General features: G+C 34.6%; 2 protein-coding genes across 3 annotated transcripts; both read right to left on the minus strand.

Moving 5' to 3' along the window:
- Positions 1–310: 310 nt before the first annotated feature.
- Positions 311–3,167, minus strand: LOC122296586 (amino acid permease 3-like). The gene is made up of 6 exons (XM_043106389.1): positions 3,065–3,167; positions 2,690–2,920; positions 1,892–1,985; positions 1,549–1,763; positions 1,078–1,211; positions 311–970 (listed from the first exon to the last, which is right to left on the minus strand). Exons 1-6 carry the CDS (start codon positions 3,165–3,167, stop codon positions 311–313), a joined length of 1,437 nt encoding a protein of 478 aa, XP_042962323.1.
- A 2,335-nt stretch (positions 3,168–5,502) lies between these two features.
- LOC122295403 (cyclin-A1-1) lies at positions 5,503–10,750 on the minus strand. Of its 2 annotated transcripts, XR_006238056.1 has the most exons (12): positions 10,423–10,750; positions 9,168–9,549; positions 8,860–8,996; positions 8,624–8,716; positions 8,336–8,469; positions 7,983–8,058; positions 7,815–7,891; positions 7,696–7,729; positions 6,828–6,977; positions 6,595–6,729; positions 5,730–5,891; positions 5,503–5,693 (listed from the first exon to the last, which is right to left on the minus strand). XR_006238056.1 is itself a non-coding variant. In XM_043104409.1 (11 exons), exons 1-11 carry the CDS (start codon positions 10,618–10,620, stop codon positions 5,829–5,831), a joined length of 1,479 nt encoding a protein of 492 aa, XP_042960343.1. In that variant the 5' UTR covers positions 10,621–10,749; the 3' UTR covers positions 5,503–5,828. The 2 variants fall into 2 exon arrangements, 1 of the variants encoding a protein (XP_042960343.1); XM_043104409.1 differs by having other exon boundaries at positions 5,503–5,891; positions 10,423–10,749.
- Positions 10,751–16,268: the final 5,518 nt, after the last annotated feature.

The following is a 16,268-nucleotide window of genomic DNA, read 5'->3' on the forward strand; positions in this document are numbered from 1 at the left end:
TGGCTGATCTATTACAGCCACACATGGAGGATCTTGATTGGGATCCCAATAGTAAAGTTTCTTTTTTTTTCTCTGTCCATGTATTTTTAATGCTTTTAAATACTTTAAAAAAAATTCATAACATCATTTAAAAAAACACTCCCTTAATCAACACTTTCTTAGTAAAACGAAACAAAAAACCCCACAGTTTGGATCCACGTACAGTCGAGATCCACCGTCCGTGGCTTTTAGCATTAATTCTTATAATTTATAGCTAGAATCATACTTTCACCAATGGAATATTGAACTTGTTTGTCATCTACCTAGCTAGCTAGAAATGTTTGGGCTTGAATGGACAATAATTAGACACACTACTAAACAGATCAACACTAGAGGCAGCAGCTGTCGCTACGGTAACGATGAGGCACTCGAGACAAAGGATTTGAAGGCAAATCCATCTTTTGCTCCATTTTGGTATCTTCTTTTGCACTATATACATCTCCACCGGGAAGTAAAGTGCAATGGGCCAAAAGGCAAAAATCTGTACGAGTTTAAGCAAATCGAGGTAGATTGCTAGAAACATTGATAGCACGGTACTTATGATCACGAAAACTGTCCTCCAAACCAGTCGGAAGAGGTTGAGTTTGTAGGGACCAAAACGCCTGCAGCCTGTTGGGATTTTAATGTCTTTGGTGATGAATTCATTATAGAGGAATCTCTCTGCTAGGGTTTCCTCAGCCATGGCAAAAATGGGTTGCAAATAGATTTGGTATCCTCCAGCAAATTGAATTACAATGGCAGCTCTTGCTATCATGTTAAGCAGCCAATATGGTTTATAGAACGCATAAAAGGGGAATACAGGGGAGTTATTTCCAAAAGCAGCAAAACTCATGCAGCCATAAATTATGGAGACAAAGGTTGTGAGCGTAAGGCTACGTCGAGTGGCCTTTTTCATTGTCTCGGCTTCTGATGGTGGGGATTTAACTGTGTCCTGTTTTCAATGATTTAGCTAATTAGTTGATCAACATCATGATTTGAATCATGCATGCTAAAAAACAAAAGCTATGAATTCATATATTTTGGACATGAGATATATACCTCGATTTCAATAAGGACGGCTGAGAAATCGTATGCTTGAGCTATATCCCCAATTGCTTGAAAAATATTCAACATCTTTCGGGCTCGAGTCTTTGTGCCGATTGAACGTTCAGTATAATATATCCCATTCACACCTGACAAGATGAATATGCCGTAGTTTAGCAATTGATGGCGAGAGAATTATTAAGCATGCATGCATGCAAGCTGATCTTTATGCAAGCTTAATTGGCATGCCGAGTGTGAACTAGTCTTGTACACGTACATGCAGGTCCGGTAAATTCTCAGTGTCTTCGGTTTTTTTATCCAATTTCAAATCAAATTCAACCCAAACCAATTACAAACCAGTTCGACCAAATTATTTTATTATGTGAACGTGTGAATGCACTGTTTTTACTTTTTACACTATCAATAATGTTCATTTTTAACATGATAATCAAAAGTAGAAAAACATTATATGAAGTATGTGCGTACCTGCAACTTTAGCGATAGCAAGGCCAAGACCGATTCCTGAATAAAGTAGGAACATCATAAGACACAGAATGATTAAACTGCGCTGCTGAGAAAACTTGGGAATTTGAGAGAGAATTATTTGGGCAACGGCGAAAGCAATGAAGTATGGCATGGAATTAACATAGCATGCATCATCACTAGCTGCGTTTCGACATTTAGAGAACCGGTTGATGTCCCTGTTAATGATAAATTAAAGAAAGAACAACAACCCAAATTATGTCCCATAATTAACCACTAAATTAAAGGATTCATCCAGATGATAATTAAGATGTACACACGATTTCAAACTTAGCTAGATAGGTACCTCATCATTAGGGATGCAAATACAGCGTACCCGCTGGCTGCTACAAGAAGGTTAAGGTACTGAATCACCCAACATATCTTGACCTTTGCTCCATCTAGAAAGTAAATTATTAAAAACCATGAAAAGGCGACAAAGAAAAAAAAGATTAAGAGAATTCGAACTTTAAGATCAAAGCTGCAATTGACAATGCATTCATGAACTTTGTTAATTTGTGTTAGAATATTATGTTGTTGGGTTTGTGGAGCATAGTTTACTCTTGTGTCAGCCCAATTCGATGACTCAACTCGATGAGGACTTGTTATAGCATTTTAATAGAGTTTCAACGAGGTTTAGGCTATGGAGTACATGCTTGGGCCAATCGAGCTAAGTCGCTCGATATTCGAGCAAAGCTGAGCGAATTTTAGGTAAGAATTCGCTTAAGCAAAGAGTTCACTTATGACTTACTCGAGTAAATAATCCAAAAAGTGTAAAATTAGAATTTTTGCCGTATAATCCCATATAATATAAATATATATATATATATATATATTTATATATATATATATGAGCTGTGTATTTCACCCCCAAATGGTATTTTGTCATTCTTTATGAGAATAAAATTTTCTGCAACTCTATGGATATAAACATGTTACCAAACCAAGTCAATTTTTATTTCGTGTGATTGATTTATTTTTCTTTTACTCTATTTTGTTGCATTGTTTTCACAACATACGTTAGAATATTACCATATTTAAAATATATTCATTCTAAGTTTGGTAATATTCTAACAATTAGGATGCAAAAAAAAAAAAAAATTACCCAAATTTGATCGAATGGCATCCATGTAAGTATGGTTTCTCTTGTCAGTGACAGGTGAACGATAGCAGGCGCATAGCAACGCGGAGGTGCAGTAAGTCACGAGGGAGAAGAAGATGATGACGGCTGGACCAGCAACCCATCCAAATTGTGCAACAACGCTCCATGCCGAGGACAGAAACTCCGGGCGAGCCACAGCCGTTGTTATGGAAACGCTTGCACTCCAAACCGTCCCTGCAAGTTCGAAAAACTTATATATATATATATATATAGAAAAAGCAAACACATTCTCTGCATGGACCAGTTTGAACCTGTACAAACCAACCCATGACAGAAATGATTATTTCGAACACAGGCCTGCATGCCTGCCTTAATTACCTGCTCGCGTCGGGCGGCCATCGTCGTCGAAGCACTCAGAGTTGCAGCTGCCTCGTGGGAGCAGATCGTGGTCGGAAAGCATCTGGTTATTTGTGTGATGCATATTTTTGCACTGCGTATATGGTATGCAAAAGATCTCAGAATTTAAACAAGATCAGTATAAAAGAAGTTCGAGAAATTGACGTAGTAGTATCATCAATTCTTCTGAAAAAGCAGAAATTTATAAAAATAAATTTATAAATTAATATGATTAGAGTTCTTATATTAAATTTATTATATAAAATTATGTGAGTTTGTCAATTTATTTTTATGAATTTTTTTTTTTATAATTATAGTCCTTTTCTGCAAATTAATTATCTCTCACTGCGGTAAAAATTAATAATTTAAAAGTAATATTTAATTTGCAAATTAAGGTGACAATTTCTGATCCCCTTGTGTTTATTAATTTTGAATTCAATAATTACTTGTTTTAATTTAAAATAGTATGTACTTTAGTTTTGGTGACAATTATAAATATATTGCCTCCTTCTAAAATTAAATATTAATTATTTTAAATGAAATACATTTCCTATATTTGCAAAATAACTCTAATAAAAGTAAATTATATACAAAATTAAGTAGCTTAATATGTCATATTTACTTAATAACAAAAAAAATATTTTACAATCTAATTAATTTGATTAAGCCATTTTTATAAAATTTTTTGAGAAATTATATTTATAATCATGAAGTGGGTAAATGTCGTTAAATTTTTTTAAAAAATAAATAAATATTAAATTTATATAAAAAAAATTAATTTTTAATAATAAATTATAAATTTTATTTTTTTAAAGAAATAATTATGCAGCGCTCAAAAGTATTACTCAAACTTCTTCAGTACGAAAACACCTTTCTTAAGAATTAATTAAAGCGCACGTGCTCCGATCTGCCTTTAGAATTAATGGGTGAAGTCACTATCATTGTTTCCTCTTTTGCTCTTTCGATGCACTCGCGTACATGGCATCATCTGTCTCACGCCCATTTTCAATGACATGGTCAATTCTTCTGAAAAAAGAAATTGAGAAAATATTAAAAGCAGTCATCATTCATTATTCATGTTATATATTATATATCTTATAAAAAATATTTATATATTTTATAAAAAAATATTTATATATTTTATAAAAAGTATCTTTATATTTTATAAATATTTATAAATATGTAGTGTGCAGTATGAATAGTAGCTTATGCATAAAATTACTCAAAAAAATATTCTTTTTTTAATTTTTTAAGTTATGGTTCGAATTTGAATCTCCAGTATACTTGATAAAAACACGAAGTGGATCGTGTAACATTAAATAGTTAATAAAATGGAAAAGTCTTCTCATAAGTAGAGTTTGTATACTAATTTACGCACCAATATTGATATATAAAGTATATATTTAAAGAAATTATATGAATTGAAAATAGAAATAATTTTCATCAAACATGAGATTTTTTTATTCTCTAAAAAAAGAAAACTCAAATAAAATACTATAAGGGCTTATTTTATGTATTTATTACTCTCTCACTTGAAATTCTAAGTTTTTAAAAACTTTGATCCAAGTTCTTTCATAAGAATGAATTCAACTTTTTTATGGTTTCTTATTCAAAGAAGGGTTGCTGGTGAATTAGAAAAAAGACATGTGAATTAGAAAAGGAAAATTTTAAAAAGTGCTTAAAGATAGATGCACTGATTCACTGAATGACCATTTCACATTGACCGATAATTTGTATTATTTGTTTCTAATTGCACAAGACTTTATTGATAAAGATTGAAAATTGTAGAAAAAAAATTATTATTTTTTATTTAATCCCTAATTATTGAGGAGATACTATTAGAACATATATTAAGCCATGTTTGTTTGATTAAGATATTGATAGAATACTTATTATAATTATTGATAATTCAAGTTTAAATGACACTGTAATTTTATATTTAAAATAGTTTTTTTTTTTTTTTACAGAGAATGTGTTGTGAGTAAATATATATACACGCATGAGATGTGATGTTCATATATTGAATCCTATTATGAATAAGAGTTATGACTCGTGGGGCTCTCTCTCTCTCTAGAAGGAAATCATCTCTTCTTCAATGATTTTATAATCCTCCTTACCTTTCATATTTACATGTTGTTGAGCTCCAACTGGTTAGAAAAATAAAACTAAATTAATTTATCTCAATTCATTTCATCTAATCTTTATAATTTTTTCAAATTTTAACACAAAATATAACAAACAATTCAACATTTTCAAATCTCTAAATAAAATTAATATTAAAATATTATATTATAACAATATTTTATTCAACTTTCAACAAAATCTGTCATCTCATTTCATTTGAACTATATTCTGGTTGCTCCCCCCAACTCTTTTAAGATTTAAGAGAGAGAGAGAGAGATAACAACTAAACATTGATGTAGCTTTTGAGAGAGATTTAACTCTGGGATAGACTGAGAAATCATGTGAAGCAATCTCATACATACAAGCTTAGGAGCTCTGAGTGAAACAGTAGAATGGATCAGTTTGAAACTCCTACGACATGCACGAAACTATTCGTGTGCTGAAATCAGCTAGGAATTATAGAGGAAAAGAAAACATTATTAGTACACATCATGTGGGGGGTGAAAAAAACCAAGGAAAAGAAATTCCGTTGCTTTGAACCAACTGGCGGCTAAAATGATTAATCTGAAGAAGACTACATCCAACTGAGAGTATTGGAGAGTAATCCATGTCTCTATTCACTCTAATTCTGGAAAAACTCTGCAGGTATCGTTGGAGGGCAATACTTCTTCGCCACATATTTGTACTGAGCAAGCAATACAGCATCATATGAGTTCAATAGTTGTTGATTTCATATAACTTGAAAGGGAGTAATAGATAACCATTTTTAAGAAGCTCTTTGAGGAACCTAGTGTGTTCATTTCAATTATTTTAGCCTTAATTTGTGAAGCACAGGGCACCAAGATATCAAATATTGACCAACAAAAAACAAAACACAAAACAAAAGTACAAATGGATAATCATCAAAAGAGGGGCATGGGCATGATTGGAAGGAAGGCCATGGCCATGTTGAAGCCAGCGCAGGCTACAAGATGACCCACAAGCACCATCGAGGTGTAAAGACTAGACTATAAAAGCTAGATTAAAAACCACACGTTATGAGGATTGTAAAGAAGATAGGACAGGAAAACCACCATAGCAGCCGCTGCTGGTTTGGGGGAAAGATCATACGTGCAAGGGGTGGATGGGGGGCAACCCACAGACAGGGTCAATTTGGAAAGTGTGTTTTGAGGGGGATCGGCCATACATACAATTGTCGGGGTCCCCACCTCATGACTGACCTCTACGTAACCAAATTCTTACTGTGCGTGCCTCAACCTCCTGACATTTTTCAATTTCTACTACATCGGCAAGTGTGATTGTGGATGATAAAATTTAGGATGAAAAAAAAAAAAACATGTTTATGAAGGGTGTATGTGTGTGTGAGAGTAGGATACATTTTTGTTTACCTTATGTTGACTGTATTTCTCCCTGATAGCAGGTAAACTAGAAGTATGGCTATCACAGCACAGGCGGTGGAGATCTTTCACACAATTGCACAAATCAGAAGGCTTGTAAATTGTGTAATGCTGCAAGGTGGAATTCTGTGGCAAAAGATATTGAAAACACAGCCATCTTAAGAAGCAGTGACCTCAAAAGAAGAAATAGACCACATAATCTATATGGTTACACATATACGTACCCATGGTTTCTGAGAGGGGAAAAGTAAATATTTGGCCATGAAAATCGCCGAGGCAGCTAGAAGTGATGGAGCATAACAAAGCATGTTGTACTCCAGCAGAGATAATTCCGCAATGTAGTTGGCTAAGCACTCCAACTGCAGTGATGGAACCTGCGAAATGGCAGATACAAACACCACAAAAGAATATAAGTTTCCAGTTACGGTAATTGCAAACAATAGCCAGCTTTGACATCAATTGAGATCTCCTCAATTGCATGACCAAATTGGATGGATAGTCCAACGCATAAAATAGATACAACATTAAAGCTCGTATCAAGTCCACACTAGCTGAAAGTCCTGTACAAGCAGAACTAAATACTATAAAGGAAACGACTTCAAAAATGAGTTAAGGGAGTGACCAATACCAATGTTTTCAATACCGATACCATTTTGAAATAGTTAATATATGAATAAATTATATCTATAAATATATATTAATTATATTTCAAAATAATAATCTATATATGAATAAATTATGCATAAATACATAAATATAAATTATAAATACATTGGTCTGAATTGAGAATCAAAAAATGAGTTTGTAGTTTGAAGAAATGAAAAAAAAAAAATACAGGCCGGTACGTAATCTGGTATAGGCCGGTACGGCCGGTATTTGGACCGATACGAAATAGGTACAATTTTTATACCGGACCAGTAGCCGGTACGGCATATTCCAGCCCGTACGGTAAAAAATTAAAAACACTGACCAATACGATGGCATTCGTTCTTTTGAGAGACCATTATGATGGCATTTGGTTTTTCCAACCATCAGTTACTAATTACAAAATTTCTAAAAGGAACAGCCGTGAATCAAGCCCAAGGTAGGTACCTCATTTATCCCTTGAGCTGCACGAACAAATCGCCTAATCAATGAATCAAAAGTCATTAATTGGAGCAGCATGTATGTGAAATAAATAGGTATAGTCAATAGTCATGAGTTACCCTTACCTTAAGAAACATTTTGTTGTTGGGGCTGTCATTTCGAACTTCAAGAAATTCAAAACAGCAGATTCCATTTGCAGAACCTGCATCATATGAAATGCTAATGCTTATGCCGCATTAGCAAAATGCAACCTAGGAAATAGAAGTGCAGCCAGAGGAGGATATGACACAAACCTCTTCCTTGAAATAGGTGTTATCAGTTATGTAACAGAACTCTTCTACTTGGGGTGCACAAATCTCCTCATATTTGCTGGCAATATGATACTTTTTTCTTGTTAATATCATCAACAGGTAATTAAAAGATTTATAACATATTTAAATATGGATCAAGAATCATTTTAGTTTTTGTTCGAACTTGAGGGTCATAAGAATTCAAGAGACAGACGCATAAAGTAAATCCAACACCATTTATTACACGTTTAATGGAGCCCGAAATATTTATCAGGGGTAGTAATAAATATTGTGTAGCATCCACTCGACGTTTCTTTCTCCCTCCCAAAAAATACCATGAGGAAATGTAGTCTTACGAGGCAATCATCATGCAAGCGACGCCAAGTAACTGTAACCGTTGCCTATTCATCACATTCCCTGAAAGATACCGATCTATGTAGTTTACAGTCAAATATAATGTGTCAGGTACAAGTCTGTACTCTTCAGCCACCTGCAGTTGCGTAAATAGGGGTTCAGAACAACAAGATAAATACCAAAAACTCAATTTTGAAAGCAAGTGAAAGTGATCCTCACAAACTTCAATCTCTTAAAGCATGCATCCAGGGTATACTAAATATGTACAACTTTTATTATACAAGGATTACCTCCACTAGCCAATCAATCAGTATTGCACGCATGCTGGCATTGATGTCCTTTTGGACTCTCTCCATGAAGTCTGTGGAAGGCCTTTTCTTTGCCTAAAAGTCCAAGGAATTAAACAGATCACAAGAAGAATATGTATAGCCGAAGAAAATGAATTTTTTTTTTTTTAATAAGTGAAGAAAAAAAAAAAATTGACCAAGTCCCGTGTCTACTAGTATTAAGACTAAAACAGACAAACCTCAGACGCACGCAAGTGCTTGTAAATATCACAGGCAAAAGTTGCACAAAGCTGGGGATCCTTGTAATTTTTATCAATATTAACAATTTCATCATCTGTTTCCATGGCTGCAAGGATATCTCTATTGCAAATATTCCCTGCAAGCAAATCAATATAAACCACATTAGGAAGTCAAGGATACAAGAAATTAGTGTTGGTAGACATGAAACTTAAACAACATATCAATAATAAAAATTTATGGCCAATTTTTAATGAAATTTATAATATTAGATGAATTATAAATATATTTATTTGCTGAAGTTAAATACCAATTTTTTCTTCGAGGTCTGAAATGTAGAGGTTGCCGAATGTCTTCCTTTCTATGGAATCAACTGCTGGAACATCGTTATTGTCCACGTATTCAACTTCGGGACTCTTGAAAGAATCACAAGTAGACATTGATTCATCCAAAGAAACTGAAAGTCCATCTGATTTACTTGGAGAAACATCCATGCTGAACTGTGCAGGAATGGGAACAGTGTTGTGGAAAGTTCCATCGCTTCTAGAGAAAGATGTAACCTTGCTACAAGGAACAACTGCTGTTGATTTAAGATTCAAGGAAGGAGGAAAACTGGTCCTGGGGAGTCCTGTGCTACCGGTGTTTGCAGGAGGCCCCTTTTTTGCCTTGGCAATTTTAGTTGCAGATGACACCTTCAATTAAAAAGCACAGTGCTTATCGTAAAGTTTAGAATCATATTTACCTATACCAAGACAGGATGAAAACTGAGATACAGATTATTAGTTCAATGAGTTTTATGGCATTAATACCAGTCATGAGCATAAATAAAAATTCTTAATAATGGGTTTGACTTTAATCCAAGATTTCTATAATTTTAGCTCTTGTTATGCAACATCAGTCACTGCCATTAATGGGTGCAAAAACTTGTACAATTCAAAGCAAGCAATTCAAGACTGAGGCTCAAATATAAGAATTGAGTATAAAGAAAAATCAAGACGAAAAAAAAGAAGCGAAAGAGTCCAGTTGTTTTCGAACTGAAATGTACTATATCAGCTATAAAAAAACGGCTATTTGATTTCCTAAAAGCACGCACTGTTTATGAATTTAAAGAATTAGAGTCAAATTTTTTGTCTTTGAGTACAGTTCTGCTCCGGTTGCCAAAAGACTCTGTCAAACCAAGTCCAATTGTTGTGTTCTGCTTCACTTCCCCAGAGTTTCTTAAGAACGTACTGGATCAGCGTCCATTTCTTGAAATGAAAAACTTTACGAAACAGAAAATGTAGTCACGGAACCGGAAGTATGACCAAGATAGATATTTAGAAACAATTAATTTGCAATAGGCCACAAATCAAAAGCAACATGTTTTGTAAACGGACGAGAACTGCATAAACTAAAAACATGCAAAAACCTCGTTGAAAGGTAATGACTGATCATAACGAAAGCTTCAAACTTCTTTTAAATATCTATTTCTTTTCACCACATTTTCTTTGTTTCTAATGGTTTTTCGCACCGTTTACTCAGCAACCAAAACAGAACAAAAAAGAAACGATGAAGACGGTAAATACCAAAGCAGAATACGGGACGGAGCTCCGGGAAGAGACGTTAGCCACGTTCTTGACATTCGTCAGGTTACAGAGTGGCGCTCGCTTCTTCGCCAACGTAGCCTTTCCCATATTCTCTGATGATGAAGACGACGCATTCCGCTTCGCCAGTGACGAAGACGTCGAGGACGAAAACGATGAACGACGATTCTGGGTCGACATTTTCAACGGAACCCAATTCAAAGCTCGGGTCCAAGAAGCTCAAGAACAAGAAAGCAAGCTTAACACCCAAGAGCTTCTTTCACAGAGATCAGAGCGAGGAGTTAAGAGAGGCTGATTTATTGATGGAAGGATTTTGAATTGAAGAGGAGTGCTAGCCGTTGGATCAACTCGGTAAATGTTCACGGGAGCCGGGGGAAAGGGTGGGGCCCATATTCCCAGACTCTGTACGTCCTTGCATGAGTTTAAAGAGAGCTATGTTATTCATCACAAACGAATGAGTTGATGGCACGTAGGAATAAGTCGTCGGTTACTGTTGGGAAGGTCACAGAGCCGTCAGGCTAGGCTTTAGGTTCCAAGTTTTGAATTTGAATTCAAACGGTCAGTGGATCTGTGGACAGATACACACAGTACCCTAGCCGGTCGGTCATACATGGGAAGTCGATATCTTTATACCAAAAGTATTCCAACAATTTCTCATATACAATCATTATAACCATTTATGCTCTTACGATTGATATGAAAAATCATTTATTAAAAAAAAAACAATTTCAAATCGGTATATAGAGCATACTTAATAAAATACTGACAAGTCATAATTTAATTAAAAATATAAATTTTAAAATTTAAATATTATAAATTAAATTTTACTATTTAAACACCGAGAATAGAATATCTTTTTATTAAATAAATAATCTTTGTATAACTTGATCTTGATTTCATAGAATTTAAGATTTTTCTATGAGCCAAGTAGAGGTAACATGTTTGGAATTTTTATTCAAATTTTGAAACCTAAAACAGAATAGAGATATATAAAGTGACTATCCTGTTCTAGAATTTCTAGAACTTACTGTGAGAGAAATAGACATATAAAATAAGTATCATAGTATTTATTGAATATTAATATTGATAAAAAAAACTCGTTTGGATAGTTAAAAAGAATTATAAATATTGTGGAGCATATTGTATATATCTATCTTTCTCATTATAAACTTTAGAGTTTGGACAGGAATTATAATGGGTCCGGGGGTAAAATTCCCTTAGCCCAAAAGGCATCCGAGGCCTAACCCAAAGAGGCACCATCAAGAAGTAAGAGGAAAAGATAAGGAGAGGATAAGAAAAAGTAAGTGTCAAAAGGAAAATAAAGAGGTGGAGGGAAAGAGAGAAAAATGAGAAATGAGATAAAGCAAATGAGACATCAAGATATGAGTGAGAAAAAGCTTACTTCTTCACTTGCTACTAGCAAAGGCCAGAATAAAATGGACTTCTTCTAGACGGCTAAAAGGGGGGAAGAGGAAGAGAACAGAGGGATCATCTTTAATCTGAGGACGAGAGCTTCAGAGAGAGGATCTTCTCTAGAAAAGGGGTCTCCGACCTCCATTGTACAAAAAGAAATGAGAGTCTGTGAGAGACAGTAAAATAATCATATTATAATAGATTTGTCATCCAAACAACCCATAGGCGTAAGTCCTATGTTGAACCATATAAATCTATGTGTCTCCATCTCCATTTATATTTCTTGTATTTATTTTTTATTCACTACTATAGATGTATGTATGAGCATTGTACTACCACTCCAGACCTTCATCGTGGGCTTTGAACTGCCTAATCTAGTCTTGGACTACCTCAATGAACCAAAATTAAGAAAGACTATTTTTCCCGTTCCAACCTATTGTACTATTTTTTGGCATTAAAAGGTCCAAAACATAATTAGAGAAATGATTCTACTAAATTGAAATTTGAAAAAGAAATGGTACCCTAAGTACTATTACAAAAAGTACAAATACTAATCACTCACCAGCTTTAGTTCTCGGGTTATCTTCTGCACCCATTGCCTATAACATTTTTATTGTTGTTTAGTTTTACTTTGAACACTATTATTTTGGGGATGGGTTCTGATTTTAATGTTAAAAATGTATTGGGTCACTCTAAAGATAATATTTACACCAAAAAAAAAAAAAAAATGCAACAGAGGAAAAACTCTTGAGATAGGTTCTTGTGAGTTTGAGAGGGAATTAAATATTTTCATTGCATTGGAAGATTAATGGAATCACCTTTAAGGAAAGAAGGAATTAGAGTCGATAATAGAAGTGAGTGGAATCGCAGGGTAGACAATCTAGTAACTATTGAGGAAATTTAATAATTTGCACATGGGTATACCTAGTTTTTAGTAAGTTTGTTTACCTAGTCATAGGAGATTGTTTTTAACGTGGGATACTGGATAGTGCCTATTTTCATGTTGCTTTCAGTTATGGATTAGCCTATTTATAGGCTGTTTGTTTATCAATGAAAATGCAAAAAGTTTATCCTTTGCTTTCTCTATATCCTCTGCTTCCTACTATTGTTGTGCAAAAACGTTTTATTAGTTTTTTGTTTATATCAATGGTACCAAACCAGATTTCGAGGAGAGTAAAAGTGAAATTGATGGCTTTCGAAAGTTTTGTATAGCCAGCAATTCCACGCTTTGATGGTCACTATGACCATTGGAGCATGCTCATGGAGAACTTCTTGAGATCTAAAGAATATTGGACGGTTATTGTTTCTAAAGTAGCAAAACCAGCGAAAGGTGTTGTGCTGACAAATGAGCAAAACACAAAGCTTGAACGGCTGAAGTTAAAGGATCTTAAAGCAAAGAATTATCTCTTCCAAGCTATTGATCGCTCAATCTTGGAAACCATTCTTTGCATGGACACCACCAAGCATATTTGGGATTCCATGAAGAAAAAGTACCAAGGTACAGCAAGGGCTAAGAGGCAGCATCTTCAAGCACTTCATTCAGAGTTCGAAATGCTTCAAATGAAGTCAGGAGAGTCAGTTACAAACTATTTTTCAAGAACAATGGCAATCGTTAACAAGATGTAGATCCATGGCGACAAGACAGAGGATGTTCTCATTGTTGAGAAGATTTTTTGATCCTTGACACCAAAATTTGATTTTGTTGTCTATTCTATAGAAGAAGCTAATGATGTTGCTTTATTGTCAATTGATGAATTACAAAGTTCTTTGTTGGTTAATGAGCAAAAAATTAATCAGCAGAAAAAAGAAGAACAAGCATTGAAGGTCTTATCAGAAAATCACTCTACAAGAAAAAGTAGAGCTGATAGAGAATGAGGTCGAGATAAAGGAGGCAGAAATAACAGTGATCTTGGGAACCAACAACAAAATCATCATCATCAAGAGAGTCAATTTCAAGGAAAAGGCAGAGGACGTAGAGGTCACCACTCAACAACTTATAGATCAAAGTCAGCAGACAAGTCCTATGTTGAATGTTACAGGTATCATAGGTATGGCCATTATAAATCAGAATGTCAAACTGATTTGAATAAATAAAGTGGAGATCAAACTAAATTTGCAGAAAAGGAAAAAGATGTGTCTCTTTTGATGGTGTGTCACGTAAAAGAAGAAACTCAACAAAACATGTGGTATTTAGACACTGGCTGCAACAACCACGTGTGGAGAGAATGAGGCATTCTCTCACTTGAATGAATCCTTTCGCAACTCTATTAAGTTTGGTGACAAATCCACAATTTCTGTTATGAGAAAAGGAAAGGTAACAATCCAAACCAAAGGAAATTCCACTCACACTATCATTATTGTTCTTTTTGTGCCAAATTTAAAGACCAACTTGCTTAGTGTGGGTCAATTACAAGAAAAATGATACGATATTTTTTATCAAAGATGGAGTATGTCAGATTCAAGACGTAAAGTTGGGCTTAATTTTGCTCAAATTAACATGACGGCAAATTGTATGTTCCCACTTTATCTCCACAACACCGCTCATTTGTGCTTCTCAGCAAAATTAAAAGATGAGGCATGGCTATGGCACTTTCGCTATGGGCATTTGAATTTTGGCAGATTGAAAATACTACAACAGAAGAACATGGTGACAGGGCTTCCTCAAATTACAGCTTCTTCTCAAGTTTGTGAAGAATGTGTTGTTAGCAAACAACACCATAATCAATTCCTATAAGGAAAATCTTGGAGAGTAAAGAAGGCATTGGAGCTTGTTCATTCTGACATTTGTGGGCCAATAACACCATATTCTAATGGAGGTAAAAGATATATAATACCTTCATTGATGATTATAGTCATAAGATATGGGTTTAATTTTTTGTAAGAAAAATCTGAAGCCTTTACAGCTTTTAAAAGCTATAAAGCACTCGCTGAGAAAGAAGTTGGCAACCTAATAAAAGTTCTTTACACGAATCCCAGTGGAGAATATAACTCACATGAATTTGTAATTTTTTGTGAGAACCATGGAATCAAGAGACAACTTACAACAACTTATACACCCAAACAGAATGGTGTATGCGAGAGGAAGAACCACACCATTATGAACATGGTGCAAAGCCTTTTGACAACAAGTGGCATTCCAAAAAGTTTCTGGCCTGAAGCAGTTAATTGGAGCATTCATATATTGAACAAAAGTCTCACACGTGCTGTTCAAAATATGACACCGAAGGAAGCATGGAGCGAATGGAAACCTACTATAGATCATTTCTCGATTTTTGGGTGTATTGATTATGCCCATATTCCAGATGAGAAGAGAAGGAAGATAGATAACAAGCGAGAAAAATGCATTTTTCTTGGTGTTAGTGATAAATCAAAAGCTTATAAACTACACAATCTTAGCACGATGAAAATTGTCATCAGCCGTGATGTGGTATTTGATGAAAAGGGCACCTGGTCATGGAATCAAAATGGTGTTAAAGAATATATTCCAGCAGATTTTGATGATGATGAGAAAGGGCAGTAGCCTATAGATAATGAGCAAGAAGAGGAAGTCACTCAAAATGTTCCAATAGCTTATCAAAGCCCACTTGCAGCTGAATCACAAAGGCCTCAACGTGTTCGAAAAAGACCAGCATAGATGACTAATTATGAGGTAACTGGAGTTGACCAAGGTGATGACCCAATTACAAATTTTTGCTCTGTTTTCAGATTGTGATCCTACCATTTTTGAAGTGGTTGTCAAAGAACCAAAATGGAGAAAGGCTATGGATGCTGAAATTACAGCCATCGAAAGAAATGATACATGGGAGTGATGTGATCTTCCAAAAGGGCAGAATCCAATTGGTGTAAAGTGGTTTTACAAGACAAAGCTTAAGGAGAATGATGAGGTTGACAAGCACAAGGCATGCTTGGTAGCTAAAGGCTACAAGCAGGAGTTTGGTGTTGATTATAAAGAAGTCTTTGCTCCGATTGTAAGGCATGATACAATCAGATTGGTGATTGTGATGGCAGTCCAAAACTCATGGCCTATTTTCCAGTTGGACGTAAAATCAGCATTCCTCCATAGAGATTTGAAAGAAGAGGTATTTATCGATCAACCTCATGGTTATGTAAAACTTGGTAATGAGCATAAAGTGAATAGGTTGAAGAAAGCTCTATATGGATTAAAACAAGCTCCACAGGCTTTGTATAATCATATAGAAACTTATTTTTTGAAGGATTTCAAAAATGTGCCTATGAACATACACTTTTTATAAAGATTGAAGATGGAGGAAGAATGCTCATTGTTTGCTTATATGTAGATGATTTAATCTACACTGGAAATAATATAGCCATGTTTGGTAGGTTTAAGAAATCCATAATGGCTAAATCTGAGATGTTTGATCTTGGCATAATGCATTATTTTCTTGGCATTGAAG

This window comes from Carya illinoinensis, chromosome 15 (assembly GCF_018687715.1).
Source record: "Carya illinoinensis cultivar Pawnee chromosome 15, C.illinoinensisPawnee_v1, whole genome shotgun sequence".
Classification (NCBI taxonomy): domain Eukaryota; kingdom Viridiplantae; phylum Streptophyta; class Magnoliopsida; order Fagales; family Juglandaceae; genus Carya; species Carya illinoinensis.